This window comes from Nothobranchius furzeri, unplaced genomic scaffold (genome assembly GCF_043380555.1).
Source record: "Nothobranchius furzeri strain GRZ-AD unplaced genomic scaffold, NfurGRZ-RIMD1 Scf031, whole genome shotgun sequence".
NCBI lineage: Eukaryota > Metazoa > Chordata > Actinopteri > Cyprinodontiformes > Nothobranchiidae > Nothobranchius > Nothobranchius furzeri.
The window spans coordinates 186,517-203,121 of NW_027223048.1; the positions used below are offsets into that span (position 1 = coordinate 186,517).

At 43.4% G+C, this 16,605-nt stretch overlaps 1 protein-coding gene across 2 annotated transcripts; it reads left to right on the top strand.

The window, feature by feature from the left end:
* Window positions 1-126: 126 nt before the first annotated feature.
* Window positions 127-15,851, top strand: LOC139064477 (E3 SUMO-protein ligase ZBED1-like). 2 transcript variants are annotated; one of them, XM_070547796.1, is made up of 4 exons: window positions 127-5,873; window positions 14,669-14,764; window positions 14,973-15,067; window positions 15,156-15,851. In XM_070547796.1, the coding sequence occupies exon 1, from the start codon at window positions 1,214-1,216 to the stop codon at window positions 2,345-2,347; it is 1,134 nt and encodes a 377-aa protein (XP_070403897.1). In that variant the 5' UTR covers window positions 127-1,213; the 3' UTR covers window positions 2,348-5,873; window positions 14,669-14,764; window positions 14,973-15,067; window positions 15,156-15,851. The 2 variants fall into 2 exon arrangements, with proteins under 2 accessions (XP_070403897.1, XP_070403896.1); XM_070547795.1 differs by having other exon boundaries at window positions 14,669-15,851.
* The last annotated feature ends 754 nt before the right edge of the window (window positions 15,852-16,605 follow it).

A 16,605-nucleotide genomic window follows, 5' to 3' on the forward strand; every position in this document is an offset into this window, starting at 1 on the left:
GGAGAGTTGAGTTTGTATTGTAAATCTTTTTCATTGTTCAGTCAACTATTGTGTGTGTGTGTGTGTGTGTGTGTGTGTGTGTGTGTGTGTGTGTGTGTGTGTGTGTGTGTGTGTGTGTGTGTGTGGTACATTTTAGTGTATGGTGCCTTTTCAGTTGACATATTTGATTTGTGATTTGTTTTTGGAGAAGCAGAGATGAGCAGGTGCATTGTTTTGATCAAATTATTTAACCTCGTAAAAACGTTCATATGCAAATGACCAAGTGTTAATGATCCAAAAATAAAAACTTTGACTGTTACATTTTGAAAGTATTGATAAAGAGTACTAGGAAATTGGTTATCAGCAGGGGCCATTTGTGTGTCACTACAGTTTACAGTAAAATAAATGAAAAATCAGAGATGTATTTTTTTCACAAACGTGCTTGTTGGAGTATGTAGAGCCGGTTACTGTTGACCAGCAGGCATGATTTTGTGACAACAACTTTTACAGTGTAGGAGCTACAAACATTTCAATGATTTAAAAATTCAACAAAAATCAGACAAGTATGTTTTCTAAAAAGTAAATGCTGTAAATGCACAGTTAGAGATTATTTTTTAAATATTCTGCAGAAAAAATACCGAGGTCCAGACCTCAAGGTCCTCAATGGTAGATACGGCCATGGTGGTGTCTAGTAGTGGGTAAATGTTTTGTTTTTACTCACGCAGCTCTACACAGATTTCCATGGGATCAGAAATCAAACCTGCAACACTCCTTTTCTTGACTGGACCTGTAGGGTACAGGGTAGGGTACAGGGTCCTAACAGCCCTTACCCTCTGGGGGGTACTTCAGGATTATGGGGTACCAGGCCCTCTGATACGGGCTGTTAGGACCCTGTACGACTGGTGTCAGAGCTCGGTCCGCATTGCCGGCAGTTAGTCGAGCTCATTTCTGGTGAGAGTTGGCTGCCCTGATGCCACTGGGTTTGTACTAGGGATGTGACAAAATATCGTTTGGCCAAAACTCGCAATACAAAATGTGACGAAATGCATCGAGGTAAAAAAATATGGACCACGAAATTAGGCTAGTCGGCACTGCTGCATGATTTGTGTAGTAGTAGGGCAGGCCCACAGTCTATGGTGGCAGGCTGATAGCACCATCTCTGCTGATAAAGCAGGGTAAAACTAAACAAAATAAAATAAATTAAAAAAACATCCGGGGAACGGTGCAGTGCGTCATGACGTTAAGTCACAGCGCATGTTGTAACAACAACACTGCAGGCTACAGCGAGCAAACAAATATTAGCATTAGCACCAAGTTGGTGCCACCAACTGCCTTGCCCCGAAAGAGCAGAACAATGGAGTCAAATGAGGTCAAAATTGAGGATGCTCCTCCTGGATACAGGTCATCTGTCTGGCAGTATTTTGGCTTTCCGGTTAAAAAAGACAATAACGGCAACAGAGTAACGGAAAAGACCAAGACTGTGTGTAAGCTATGCTATGCTGTCATTCCGTACACCACCTCCAACACAACAAACATGAACCACCACCTTCAACGTTACCATAAAAATGTGAAGACGGCCTTGGCGAAAACAATCCTACCGAAAGGACAGCTGACCATGAAACAAGCACTGACACCAACTCTACCTCCATCAAGTCCACGTGCAAAACAGATAACCCGGCTCATTGGTGAGTTCATAGCGGACTACATGGCTCCATTTAACATAGTAGCGAACAGAAAATTCATCCAAATGTTCAAGGTGCTGGAGCCCAAGTTTAAGATGCCATGCCGGGGACATTTTTCAGAGAAGGTAATCCCGGGAATTTACAATGAAACGAAACAAAGCGTGAAAGAGTGTCTAAAACATGCCGACCGCGTCGCTCTGACCACCGACAGCTGGACCTCGCGTGCAACACAGAGTTATGTCACCATTACGGCACAAGTCATCATCGAAAAATGGGAGAGTAAAAGCTTTGTGTTGCAAACTCGTGAGCTAAGTGAAAGTCATACTGGTGTTAACATAGCTCAAGTGTTGAGAAATTCACTGAGTGAGTGGGAGCTAACAAGGCCACACACAACCATTGCTTGTGTCACAGACAACGCGAGCAACATGGACATTGCTGTGAGAGAGAGCGGTCTCCACCCTCACATCAAGTGCTTGGCGCATGTTGTGAATCTGGCCAGTAAGAGAGGCTTGGCTGTATCCCGCGTTGCGCGCCTTCTTGGTCGTGTGCGAAGAATAACTACATTTTTTCACAAGAGCACCACGGCCACCGCAGTCCTGTGTCATGTTCTGCGGGTGGAGGTGGCAGACCATGTGTGGTGGTGGGTTCCGGAGGCAGATGAGCAGGCAGACGGATGTAAAAAATAAAAAGATGTTTATTGTAGGACAGGAGCACAGGACGAACGAACATGGACAACGACAATGAACCGACAAAGACAACAACCAGGAGGGAGGTATAAATACACAAGGGAATCAGGAACACATGGGCAGAGTAATCAGGGGCAGGAGAGAACAATTAGGCTAATCAGGGCAGGAGAGACACATTCAGGGAGGCTGGGGCAGATCATGACAGTACCGCCCCCCTCAAGGGGCGGATACCAGACGCCCACAAGCCACAAAACACAGGAGACACGAACGAAGACCAGACCAGGGCACACATGACAAGGGAACACAGAAGACGAGACCAGGGAACAAGGAACACCATCCAGGCTGCGGAGCAGAGGCCTCTTGGTTCAGGCGGCACTCCGTCTTACGACCACTCAGACATGTCCAAGAACTCAGTCCAGGGAAACTCGGACTCGTAGACTTGGGCACAGGGGACTCGTAGACTTGGGCACAGGGGACACGTAGACTTGACTAGACTGGACACGTAGACTTGACTAGACTGGACACGTAGACTTGACTAGACTGGACACGTAGACTTGACTAGACTGGACACGATGGCTTGACTAGACTGGACACGATGACTTGACTAGACTGGACACGATGACTTGACTAGACTGGACACGATGACTTGACTAGACTGGACACGATGACTTGACTAGACTGGACACGATGACTTGACTAGACTGGACACGATGACTTGACTAGACTGGACACGATGACTTGACTTGACACGATGACTTGACTGGAACACTTGACTCCAGGAACACAGGACACCAGGAACACAGAGACGAACTGCAGCAGCAGGCATGGGACCCAGCAGGAACTGCAGCAGCAGGCATAGGCCCCAGCAGGAACTGCTGCGTGGAGAACCTGCAGGCGTGGACCAGGAAGTGGTTGAGTAGCGGGAGCGACGCGTGGAAGCCCAGCTCGGCGGCAGGTACTCGACATCCCAATCAGAGCAGGTGCACATCCGATCTGCTGGGTCCATCAGCGGAGGCTCGGGTGAAGGGAAGCCGGAGAAGAGCGGGGAGACCAGCCCTACCACACCGGAGAATAATGGCGTGCGTAGGCGGTGTAGCTCCCTTGAGGCTCCAGGATCCGCGGCTTCAGGAGACGAATGGGACGGGGCTAAAACAGCTGGAGGAGAACGACCCTGGCCACCCCGAAGATAAATAGGATGCGCCAGGATCTCCCAGAGGAACTTCGACCACCCCGAGAACAGGTAGGATGCGCCGAACACAAACTCCAGGCCAGAAATCTCCCACAACTGAAAGGGACAAAAAGAAAAAATAATCCTCCAGGAACAGGTGTGTTAGCTCACCACAGGTCCAGGTTTGGTCGGTTCATTCTGTCATGTTCTGCGGGTGGAGGTGGCAGACCATGTGTGGTGGTGGGTTCCAGAGGCAGATGAGCAGGCAGACGGATGTAAAAAATAAAAAGATGTTTATTGTAGGACAGGAGCACAGGACGAACGAACATGGACAACGACAATGAACCGACAAAGACAACAACCAGGAGGGAGGTATAAATACACAAGGGAATCAGGAACACATGGGCAGAGTAATCAGGGGCAGGAGAGAACAATTTGGCTAATCAGGGCAGGAGTGACACATTCAGGGAGGCTGGGGCAGATCATGACATCCTGACCAACAAGCAAACCCAGTTGTAACTGCCTCGGCATAAACTCATCACCGATGTCCAGACCAGGTGGAACAGCACGTAGGAAATGCTGGCGCGCTACCTGGAGCAGCAAGCAGCTGTCTCAGCAGCGTTGAGCTGCCCAGAAATCCGAAGGAATGCGAGAGAAATCGACACTCTGGATCACACTGATATATCAGATGTAGAAGACATAGTGAAACTGCTTAAGCCACTGAAGACAGCCACAACTGTTGTCTGTGATGAAAAAGAGCCCACTGTTTCACTGATAATGCCACTGAAGTACATGATCGAGCAAAGCATGTCACCAAACGAAAATGACACACAGACCATCGCCAACATGAAATCTTACTCGACATCTCGGACCGATGCACCGGGGACTGTAATGACGTGCTGCAGGAGTGCACAGCGCTTGACCCACGATTCAGAAGCCTGTCCCATCTGAATGATGAACAACGTGAGTGCATCTATGCCAGAATATGTGAAAAAGCTTCAGCACTTCATGAGCAGCGCAACCAGGTAGGCTAACTTTTATTGGGGGAAAAGAGGTTTCCTGCTGCATGTGTGTAACTGTATGTATGTGCAGGCCAGAGTCTGAAAACTTATTTCTCATGTTTTTTTATTAGTACATCAGAGAGAGAGTGAATGAGAGTGAAGGACAGAAATGTTTAACTAGTTTTTCTATTTTATTTATTTTCAGACCAGTTACACTGATGAAAGAACCACTAGGGCCAGTGCTTCAACATCAGAGGCAGCAGCAGAGCAGGCCAGGGTCATGGTTGAGGCAGCACAGGGAGCAGAGCAGAGCCAGGAAGAGCCAGTAGAAGGAGAAAGGCAGATGCAGGATGCAACACAGCCTCCCCCACCAAAGAAGACAGCGTTGGAAGATCTCCTTGGGAGCTCCTACACTACTGTTGAGACAGTGCAGACCAGCAGAGGGATTGAAATGGAGATACTCTCCTACAGGAGTGGGATTCCCGTCCCACTCAACAGAAGTCCACTTGAGTGGTGGAAAGTTAATGCTTATGCTTACCCCATACTTGCCTCCCTTGCCAAAGCCTACCTTTGCATTCCTGCTACATCAGTGCCCAGTGAGCGTCTTTTCCACAGCAGGAGACATTGTGTCTGCTCAGAGATCACTGATTACACCAGAACATGTTGATATGTTAGTTTTTTTGAAGAAGAACCAGTCCTGAGATAAGATAACCAAGGCCTATAGCAGCACTAGGGATGGGTACCTTTGACATTTGAATCGATCCGGTACTAATTCCCGGTACCTACGAGTCGATACCGGTACTTAACGGTACCAATTTTCGATACTTTTGAGTGTTTATTATTTTAATTCTCTTTTATAATTAAATATATATTTTTCTCAATATATAACCATATTTGATAAATATCATGATAAATAACATACAAGTTTGTATTTTAACTTCGTCCTTGTAGTTTTATAAGCTGATAATTAAACTGAAGCAAACATCTTTACTGTGAACTAAATTTACTGTGTATCTTCATTCCTTTTGCCGTCCTTTTTCATATGATTTTTCCTACTGGGAAGTTAGAATTTCCGAGGAGAAAGCGAACGCACCATTAGCTGATAACGGTGGCAATGGAAGCTAAAATATCAAGCTAACGTTATCTTTAACAGTTTATTTAGCTGCTGGAGCAGATTAAAACGATGATGGATCAAACTTAGATCGTTGTCGCTGGTTTTACCTTCACCCATTCACCCGTCGCATTTAGTAAAGTAAAGCCAAACTTTAGAGCGCGTTCATGTTCTTCTAGTCGGAAATTCGGAGTTCCGAGGAGAAAGCGAACGCACCATTAGCGAAACGGAAGCTAACAAATCAAGGTAACGTTATCTTAAACATTTTATTTACCTACTGGAGCAGATTAAGATGAGGATGTCTCACTTAGATCGTTGTCTGTCGCTAGTTTCATCACCCAGTTACCCATCACATTTAGTGAAGTGGACCCAAGCTTTAGCGTGCGTTCTTCTTTCTACCATGCTTGCTCTGTTTACAACTGGCTCGCAGGGACCGGCGACATAATGCTCTTGCGCATGCGCACCTGTCTTGGCAGTACCGAAACGTGGCACCGTTTGAAATGACGTGAATCGGTGTTCGGTCGGTACTGTGGAATTCGGTCGGTACCTTAAAAAGTACCGAATTCGGTACTCATCCCTAAGCAGCACTAAGGGTGTTCCTGTTTGTGTTTGGCCTGTTAGGCCTTGTGTTTCCCTGTGTGCAACTGGAAAAAAAATAAACAAGTTGTTATTATACAGTAATATTTTTTTTCTTTTTTTTCTTATCTGATATCGTATCGTGACGTATCGTTTCGTGCCTCAGACATATCGAGGTGCATCGTATCGTGAGTTTAGGTAGATCATCCCATTCCTAGTTTGTACTGTATTGTATAATAAATAGTTTTATATTTGACGTGTTTGATTAGAAACTATAAATGTTTACTAAATATATTTGTATATGTCATAACCTGCCTTCATTTTATTTCTTAAGAGTAAAATCCCTCTACTGTGGATTTAGTTCTGTGTTATAATCCAACCCCTCCTCTTTAATCCGGGCTTGGGACCGGCAGAAGTGACCCAAAAGGGAAACTCTGGCAGAGTTAGTTGGATTTTTTTTTTTTTATTTTTTTTTTTGGTGCTGGACGAGAAGCTCGTCCATTTGCCCTTTTCTGTCAGCTGTTATCTTTTTAAGGCGTAACACATTCAGGTGTTACACCTCTGAGCCAGAATCTTCTCCAGAACAGAGTGAATGCTGCCCAGAAACAAGCTGTTTCCTCTCTTACTGAAATGCACTCTGTCTGGGAGAAAAAGGGTGTTGTTGAAGAACCTGAGCTCAGGATGCTCGATGACCAGGCCCCCAAAGCTCCTAACGGCCCTCCTCAGTAAAGAATTAACCTGTTTTCTGTTGCTGTTAATTCTTCCTGGTCGCCCGTATCGCCACGACTGCCGTTCGTTGATGGCGGAAAAGGCTATTCTCATTTCCGGAAAGTCCTTATGGAGGTGGGACAAATCCTTTTGGATCTGAGAAGCCAGTTCCACCGGGGAAACGAGACCCAGATCGTTTCCTCCGGCGTGGATGACCAGAATATCTGGAGGACCGTGTGTGGGAGCCTCGGAGTAAAACCTGGGAAGGACACCGCCCCAGCGCATGCCTCCTTTGCCAAACCATTGGACCTTAGCTCTGAGTCCAAAGTTTGTCCCAAACTGCCGCTGAGCCGCCTCTTCACCCCGTCTGATGTAACTGGATCCAATAATCCAGATTACTGGAGTTCGAGGCTGCTCAGACTTGATGGTAGATGCAGTTTTTGGGGGTTCGGAGACACTTTTGGGTCCTGAATCCGTCCCTTTCCTACGACCTTTGAGGCGGATCATAGTGGGACGTTTCTGCTGAGGTGTGCCTTCTGACAGCCGCAGCCTTTTAGCAGCGCTGGGGAAGTCAGAGTTCTCGTGACCTCCGTCACTCAAACGCTTTCTTTTCCCCAACAGCTGAAAGTGAGGAGTATCCTGGAGTTGGACAGAGGACGTCTGTCTTTTCTCCACTACGGAAATTCCTCGGTACCTTGCCAGCATTTTATATCTTTGGTCTTGTCGATTAGCCCGTAAAACAGAGGAGTTTTTGCTGGAGATGGATGTTAAACCTCCACTGGTGTCCACAGACACGACTGTCTTGAAAAAGACACTTGGTTCCTCAAAGGGCTGAATCTGACGAGACTTGTCAGGTTTTGATGCAGACAGACACAGGTTTTGTGTTTCTGCGAAGCTAGTTCCTCTGTAGCTAGCCAGAAGTTCATATCTGCGTCGTTTGTGAAGCGACTGTAGCTCAGAGGACCTTAGCCCTGACTGGAAAGCTGGTTGGCTGTTTGACAGAACAAAGACCATTTTGCACTCTAGGATTTCCGAGCAGTGAATAATTTAGCTATAAATATTCACCAAATGCACCAGATTTCTCTGAAGGAAGCTGTTAAAAGATGTATTTTACACAAAACCAACAAGTTTTCTGAGAGCAACAATCCGTCCAACCTCCTTCTTCAAAGCAAGTCTGATACTGACTGACCACTGACTGCAGACCTTTATGTATATGTCCATGCTGCCAGCGTCAGTCATAAAGGCTTTGTGACGTCATCACGCCACCTGCGCTTCCGTGCGTGCAGACCATTACAATTGTACTGCTGCGCATGCGTGAACGCTGTGGCCGTCTTGTGTGTCGGGTTTCTGTCTCCAGAGGGTCCGGTCCGGTCCAGTTGTGACAGAAAGAACGTTTAGCTGCTTCTGCAGGTTCTAATGAAACACTTTTAAACACTAAAGACTAGAAATGTCAGTCCTACCTGTAAATACGAGCTCAATGAAGCACGTAAAAGTAAATACGTGAACTTTGCGCACATGCAGCAAAAACAGTAGAGGGAGAACAGCAGTTAACGTAGCACACGGCAGGTCTCCATGGCAACAAGGGCTTGCTTCCACGTTACGTAAAAGGGGTGGACAATGGTTTCTGGCGCTGAATCCAGGAAGTAGAGAAAACAAGACTGACCAAACAGAAAAACTGTCATTAGAAAATATCAGGAACATGAAATCAGGCAGATGAAGTCAGTTGTCTTAACCACGGTGTTTCAGGTAAATGTAAACCGTCTGTTGGACCAATGTCGCCCTCCTGTGCCTGTTTGCAGGTACTGCACCTAAAATATTGACATTATTCTAATGGTTCTGAAAGAAAATGAAACAACTGTAATAAAACCAGAAAATACACCCATGCACCTAACATCTTCATCACGCTGTTGTAAAAACCATCTCTGACATTTCCTCTCCCTGGCTCGCACTGGTCAGCGAGGCGCTGTCTGTATTTTCACTGCTCATTAATGGCGCCCAGTCAGACGCAAGCACGTGCAGCATGGAACAAGACATGTGTGTTAAAATGTATTTGTACAGGATTTAAAAAGCTGACATTGCTTCACAATAAATCTTAAGGCGCCATATATTAAATTGAGGACATAAAAGCAAAAATAAAATAGATAAAACAAAAAGTCATACAGCCAAAATCTAGTTAAAACCATGATACATAAATCAGCTGCTGTTAAAAACAACATAGAGATTATTTCATTACCGGATGTAGTATGTTTGTGTCCCTGCTGCATAGTTCTGGATACCCAGTTTTGTTATTGGTTGTTTTTAGTGGTTGAAGGTTACTATAATAGCTTACTGCCTTTGTGTGTTTACCTCTAATCTTATTAATTTTCCTTTTTCTTTTCTGTAAGTGTTTGTGCTGCTCTAGCAAATGAATTTCCCCACTGACATTACTGTTCTATTCTATTCATCCACCTGGGACCAGTGCTCTAAAACATCTCCTGTTGTGTGAAAAACGGGTGTGGGAGTTTCTACACCAGCCCACGACTAGAAGATCTTAGACTGTCCCCGTGTCCCCGTGATGGACTGACTGATGGAGTTCTGTAGCAGCTCCCTGAGACCACACTGAGAAATAAGCATGGGAGAGAGATAGTGGGTGGGTGGGGCTTATTTTGATTGAATTTATTATTTATTCATTTTATTTATTTATTTACTTACTTTTTAATCTTCTGAGTCTTCTGAGTGACGTCAGCGTGACGCGTAACTTCATGTTTTGCTGCACATCTCGACATGTCATGGCAACATAATTGGGGTGGCTCGCTCTTGGTCTCTTAGTCTAAGTTGCATTACTGAAAAAGATGGACTTTTACACAATATTTACATTTTTCCAGTTTCACTTGCATGTCCTCCATCAGATTTCTAGATGACCTGGTGTGACTTTTCCAAAGTGATGATTTGTGCTGGTTATTGTTATAAAATTTAACCTCACGGTTATTGTGACCAAAATTATCACGGTTTTCGGTATTATCGCGGTATTTTTTTAAACGTGTTACATTTTCAGACAACTAAATAATCCCTGTATACCAGGAATTTATTGTCCTCAGTTTGTGTCTAAGTTTTGCCTAAAGTTTTTCATTTTGTAATTATGTTGTTTATTCCTTTACATTTTCCCCCTTTAGACTTTAAAATACAAATATTTGCCCATAACTTCTTAATGTTTGTCTGTTTGATGTCATCATTTTAAAAATATTAGATCAGATGATACTCAGGCCCTGTCCACACGTAGCCGGGGATCTGCCAAAACGTAGATATTTTTCTACGTTTTGGCCTGTCATCCACACGAAAACGGATCTTTTTAAAAACTCCGGCCAAAGTGAAGATCTGCGTTTTCTCCGTTTTGGGTGTCTGCGTGTGGACAGACAAAACCGGAGTTTTAAGGTCCGCAACGTCACTTTCCGTGACAAAAAAATGCTGACATCACGTGTGCGACCTGTGTTTACACTAGCCGACAGCATGGATGCCCTCAGAGCTGCGCTCGCTTTATCAATCGTCCAAGCGCTTTTTGCTTGTTTGTTTTCGCAAGCAGAATTACTGCTGCTTGCGGAAGACCACAGACGAAGGACGAGGTTAAGAACGGGGGAAGTACTGCCGCCTACAGGTCTGGCATGTCCTTAACAACGTATTTATCCGGGTACGTGTGGACAGAGTTATTTTTAAAACGAGGTGGTGTGGACGCAAGTTTTTGGAGGGGCGGATATTCGTTTTAAAAAGACCCGGCTACGTGTGGACTAGGCCTCAGTACGCCTTCTAATCAGATACCTTTTTACCTTTACTGTCATGAGCTGGGGTGAGTACTCTCTTCCTCTTAACCATCTGTGAGTCTCTTGCCAGGAGAGGGAGTGGCCCAGCTGTTCCTGATCAGCGGGGTGTTTTCCTATTTAAGGTGGATGGAGGACACAATTCGACGCCGGAAGATTGCCTCAGCGTGGTAGTAGCCAGCCACTCGAGTTATCTCTAGTATTTCTTGGATTAATGTTATTCGTAGTGTTTAGCTCTAGTATTTTTGGATGTTGACCTTTCTTGCTTCGCCTGGAACTGATTTGGATTTTTACCCTTCGTCAGGATTTCTGTCGGGCTCTTTAGATACTTACCTCTACTCCAGGATTTGGATTTTCAGCACGCGGACCATATCACCAACCTCCATAACCCACCTCTCATCTCAACCCAGTGCCCCATCCACCAGGACGCCCCGCTTCTCTCCACCTATGCTCCCTCTCCTGCGCTTCCCCCCGGCTCTCTACCTCTCCCTCCTCCAGCCAACATCTACACGCCCCACAGGATGTTCTGCTGAACACCTCTGCCTAGACCCCTGCACGGACCTAAAATCTGAGCCCCAGCCCGACCCGGCCCGAAAAGGTTTTCAGGATTCTCTGGCCCGACCCGAGCCTGACTTTTTTTAACCAACTAAATGAAAACAAAGTGCGTCAATCCTGACCAATGTGTTAAAAGACGAGCAGGATCCGATCAATTTGTTTTTCCCTCGTTTACCGTCACGGAGATAACGGCGCACTGGCTCTGGTGGTAATCAAGTTAAATTTGATCTCTTTCCAACAATTTTCACAAGCAAACAAAACAGTCTAAAGCAGGGCTTGTGTCGACCGGATAGTTACCGTGTTTGGCCGTTTATTTTGACAGAGAAAGAATAGAAAGAATTATCCCGACGCATGCAGACAAACTGACATTTTATTCGTTACACACATCGCAGATGTAGCTAAATCACCCAAGAAAAGATTCCCATCTGAACATCTGAGCTGCTCAGCGCATATGTGCACAGCGAGCTGAAGTTGTGGAGAGGGGCTTGGAGCGCATCGCAGAACCAGAGCGCATGCGGGAAGGTTCCTCCCACTGAAGCGAGTGTTTTCCAAACCCTGTCTCTCAGAGAGACTTGTCCCTTAGAAAATGTTCCCTGATTATGAAACTTTGGCTGAATAGTGCTTGTTCCTGTCTCCAATGTGCGACACATCCAGGAGGAGAATCCCAGAATCTCTTCAGCCCAGGAAGCGCCTATGATTACGCACAAGGGTGACCCGTCAACCCGGTCTCACAGTAAGACCGGGTTGGACCTGTTCAGGTTTACGCAGACAATCTTTACATAGAATTGACTTACAGATATAAAATTAATTCAGTAAAATATAAAACATTTTATTTAAATATCCATTCATTATTTTACAAGCACAGAGAGCCGCATCAGAAGGATGGGAGAGCCGCGGGTTGTGACATGTTTTCTCCAGGACCAGAGAGGACGCAAACTCAATACATCTCTTTTATTGTGAGGTAATAGGAGCGATTTGTGGCAGCGGCAGCACGAGTGGCACTTGCAGTGGCAGCTCTGACTCTTCCGGGTGGTGCCACGGCTTTTAGTGGCACATGCCACTGCTGCCATGGCCGCTGCCACTGCTGCCACAGCTGCCACGGCCCATGCCACTGCTGCCAAGACACTTCCAGGTGGTGCCACGACTTTTAGTGGCACCTGCCACTGCTGCCACGGTACCTGCGGCTGCCACAGGCTGTAGTGACCTCAGTAATTGCAGCACTTATTGCATCATCGGCCTCATCATGCCAACGTTTTTATTTTTTACTTTATTAACAAAATCAAAACAAACAAGGCTGTCACCGAAAATATTTGAAATATTTCAAGCGGTTTACAAATGCATTTCCCAGTCACTCCAGGCATATACAGTGTAATGCAATCAGAAGCGTTAATGCATTTATTTTTTCCATCATTTTTATTGCTCCCCCAGACAAATCTGTGACAGCTCTAGTGGAAGATCCACAGACACTTCCGGGTTGAGGACCGGCGGGTCACCGGCCTCCGGTACGGAGTCAGGAAGCAGGGGATTACCAGAGGCAGATGAAGAGCGCCAGAGCAGTTCTCAATTTCTGAAATAATTTATGACAACTGCTACCAATGTGGATTGTGGAATAAAAAGAGATAAACTGTTAGTTTTCTCAATATTGTCATTGCAATCGCAGCAGATAACGCCATCTGCCGGCTTAAAATGGTTATTGCAGTACATTTTAAACAACTTTTTTGTAACTATTTCAATCTTCGTTTTCACATACATTCAGTTTAAAATGTAACCTACATTCAACGTACTGAAGAATAAAGCAAATACAAATGACCTCAGATGAGGAACATGAAAATTACATTTAGAACTTGCAACAATTACCACATGACACTACACCATAAAATAAATTATGATGCAAAATAATAATAAAATAAAAATAAAATATCATCAACAAACAAAAAATGTTCAGAGGTTGATATTTCAGCATTATATTTCAAACATGTTTGATTCATTGGACTGTAATTTAAAGAACAAGAAACTCAGACATTGTTTCGTACAACTCAGTTATAGATTGGTTATTTTCTGATACTACTTTTAGAGATGTTGTAAATTGTTTTATTTCATTTTTAAAATGGTTAATGTTAGGCTTGCTGTTTTTCCATTTAGTTTTATGTATATGGTATTTTCCCATGATGAAAATAATATTCACCATTTTGGATATCTTTTTTGGCAGAGCATCCATGTAGATCAACACTTTAGATTTGTTAAGCCATACATCATTTCTCTCAATATTTAATAATCGATAAACATCCTCCCAAAAACCAGTTGTTACTGAACACGAGAAGAAAAGGTGCTCAATAGTTTCACATTCTGTCATACAAAAGACACACCGGTTCACTTCAAAATTAAATCTTTTTCTTAATGTTTCGGCAGCTGGATTGATATTATGTATTATTTTGAATTGAATTTCTTTCAACTTGGGTGCAATTGGCCATTTAAGATAGCTGCATGGCTGTAGTTTCCTTTCCTGTGATTTTTATTTTCTTTGATTTGTCAATATCATAGAATAACTATTTTTAACATACTTCCAAGTACTTTGTTTTTACATTTTTGTTCACCTTATTTAAATTTGCCAATTTTCAACTCAGGAAGTTTAATCACCACATTTGAATTAAGCAAGGTATTTTTAATCATGAATTTAAGGGAAGTGGAATAGCTCTACTGATTTGATTAAACTCTCTAACAGAGCATTTAAAATTAAATTTTTCGACAAAACATTCAAATTGTAACAAATTGCCATTTTTATCCATCAAATCTGTCACATATAAAATCTGTTTGTCATACCATTCTTCTTTGAATTTAGTCTTCCTATTAATTACAATGGCTCTATTATTCCACAAGGTGGAGCTATGCGGTGTAAAGTTGTGGCTGAATATCATTTTCCAGTAGAGCAGAATTTGTTTATGGAAGTCAGATAGTTTGATTGGTAATTTATATATTTCAAAGTCACATTTTAACAGGAATTCTAATCCTCCAACCTTTTGGAAAATATATTTTGGTTTGTGGAACCATATAGAATACCATATAGAATGTGTCTGTGAAGGTTCTCAGTCATCCAGGTCATTGTAGTCTAAGGAGCTTTGAAAGAAAAGCGTCTGGACTTAAAGCACCGTCCCTGTTACTCTCTAAATATGTACAGTAAATACAAATACAAATTTATACAATATTACTAAAAGAAGAATTACTAAACAGAGATTTATTCTACAGGATAAGGTGTAAATTGGCCATGGTAAAATTTATAAATAATGTGTTATTGACAAGAACGTACATTGGAAGTTATACAGAACTAAAGAATTTAATGACTTTCTCTCCAACCTCCCAATTAATTGTATAATTTTATTGTTCATTTATTATATTTATTACTTCCTGTTCCAGACTGAAACAATCATCCAGCGTTTGGAAAGAGTCCTGTCACTTTCAGGAACTACATCTGTGGATCCTCATTTCATAACAGATGTTATTCTGCCCGAGGTATGTTTATATGACACTTATAAATATAAAAAAACACAACTTACTAGTATTTGTAATGTTTTGTAACACAAGCAGGAAGAAGTTGGATGCTAAAATTACATTTTCACCAACAGAAAATAGTGCCTTCACAATAATAATGTGGTCAAAGATCTGCATAATGTAGATTCTAACTTTTTCCAAATTAATTTGATGTAAAATTGTTTTATAGGCTCTGATTCAGTGGGTGCAGACTACAAATGTCATCTGCCGTTTTCAAGCAGAAGACTTGCTTATGAAGACCAAGCCATTCATTGACAATGAAGGGTATAGTAACATTTGGGTGCTGACTCCTGTTAGGAGCATGTATAATAAGCTGAAATTTTGAAACGCCATGATTTCTCTGACCTCACAGAAAAGCAGAACTGGCCATTAATGATGACACTCCAAAGGTAAAGCACACATAACAAGCATAGTATATAGTACATATGTATATATTTACAGTGAGGGCGGAGGGTGTTTGATGTCCCGGGAATTTTGCAACTTCTACTTCGAAATCAAAGAGGGGTTTTCAGCATACATGCATAAACATTGCATGTATATATATAAATGTGTGTGTGTGTGTGTGTGTGTGTGTGTGTGTGTGTGTGTGTGTGTGTCTGTCATTTTCACAGGAAAGCAGTATTTTGGCAGACACGCTGGCAGCAGCCGAGTGGGTAAAGGGAACACTGTTCGAGGGAATGGTTAAAGTGCCATCCGTTCTGTCCATGGATGAGGAAGAACAGCAGGAAGTCCTTGAGGCAGTTCAAAGCTGGAACGAGGACCATGATTATGACTCTCCAGCAGAACATTTGACTTTTGCTTTTGAAAATAAAAATGACTATGACAAGTTCTGTTCCTTTATCATAGATGAGAAGAACCTCAAAGTTTTCTCCAGATTTGAGGTACAAGACTAAACAGCATAGGTCTTGGTTTTAATAAAGTTTTATTGTGTTCTAAGTCTTCTGGAGTCCCTTCACATTACAGAGAGTGATAAATCTATATAGAAAATACAAAACTTTATTGTTGTAAAATCACAATATCTATTAACAATAAACTACATTCCCAAATCTGTTGTAGTGACAAACAGCCTTTTCACTTCCAAGTTGTTTAAAATGTACTGCAATAACCATTTTAAGCCGGCAGATGGCGTTATCTGCTGCGATTGCAATGACAATATTGAGAAAACTAACAGTTTATCTCTTTTTATTCCACAATCCACATTGGTAGCAGTTGTCATAAATTATTTCAGAAATTGAGAACTGCTCTGGCGCTCTTCATCTGCCTCTGGTGTTCCCCTGCTTCCTGACTCCGCACCGGAGGCCAATGACCTGCCGGTCTTCAACCCGGAAGTGTCTGTGGATCTTCCACTAGAGCTGTCACGGATTCGTCTGTGGGAGCAATAAAAATGATGGAAAAAATAAATGCATTAACGCTTCTGATTGCATTACACTGTATATGCATGGAGTGACTGGGAAATGCATTTGTAAACCGCTTGAAATATTTCAAATATTTTTGGTGACAGCCTTGTTTGTTTTGATTTTGTTAATAAAGTAAAAAATAAAAACGTTGGCATGATGAGGCCGATGATGCAATAAGTGCTGCAATTACTGAAGTCACTACAGCCTGTGGCAGCTGCAGGTACCGTGGCAGCAGTGGCAGGTGCCACTAAAAGTCGTGGCACCACCACTTCCGGGTGGTGCCACGACTTTTAGAGGCAGGGGGCGTGGCTAGTGCCACTAAAAGCCGTGGCACCACCCGGAAGTGTCTTGGCAGCAGTGGCATGGGCCGTGGCAGCTGTGGCAGCAGTGACAGCGGCCATGGCA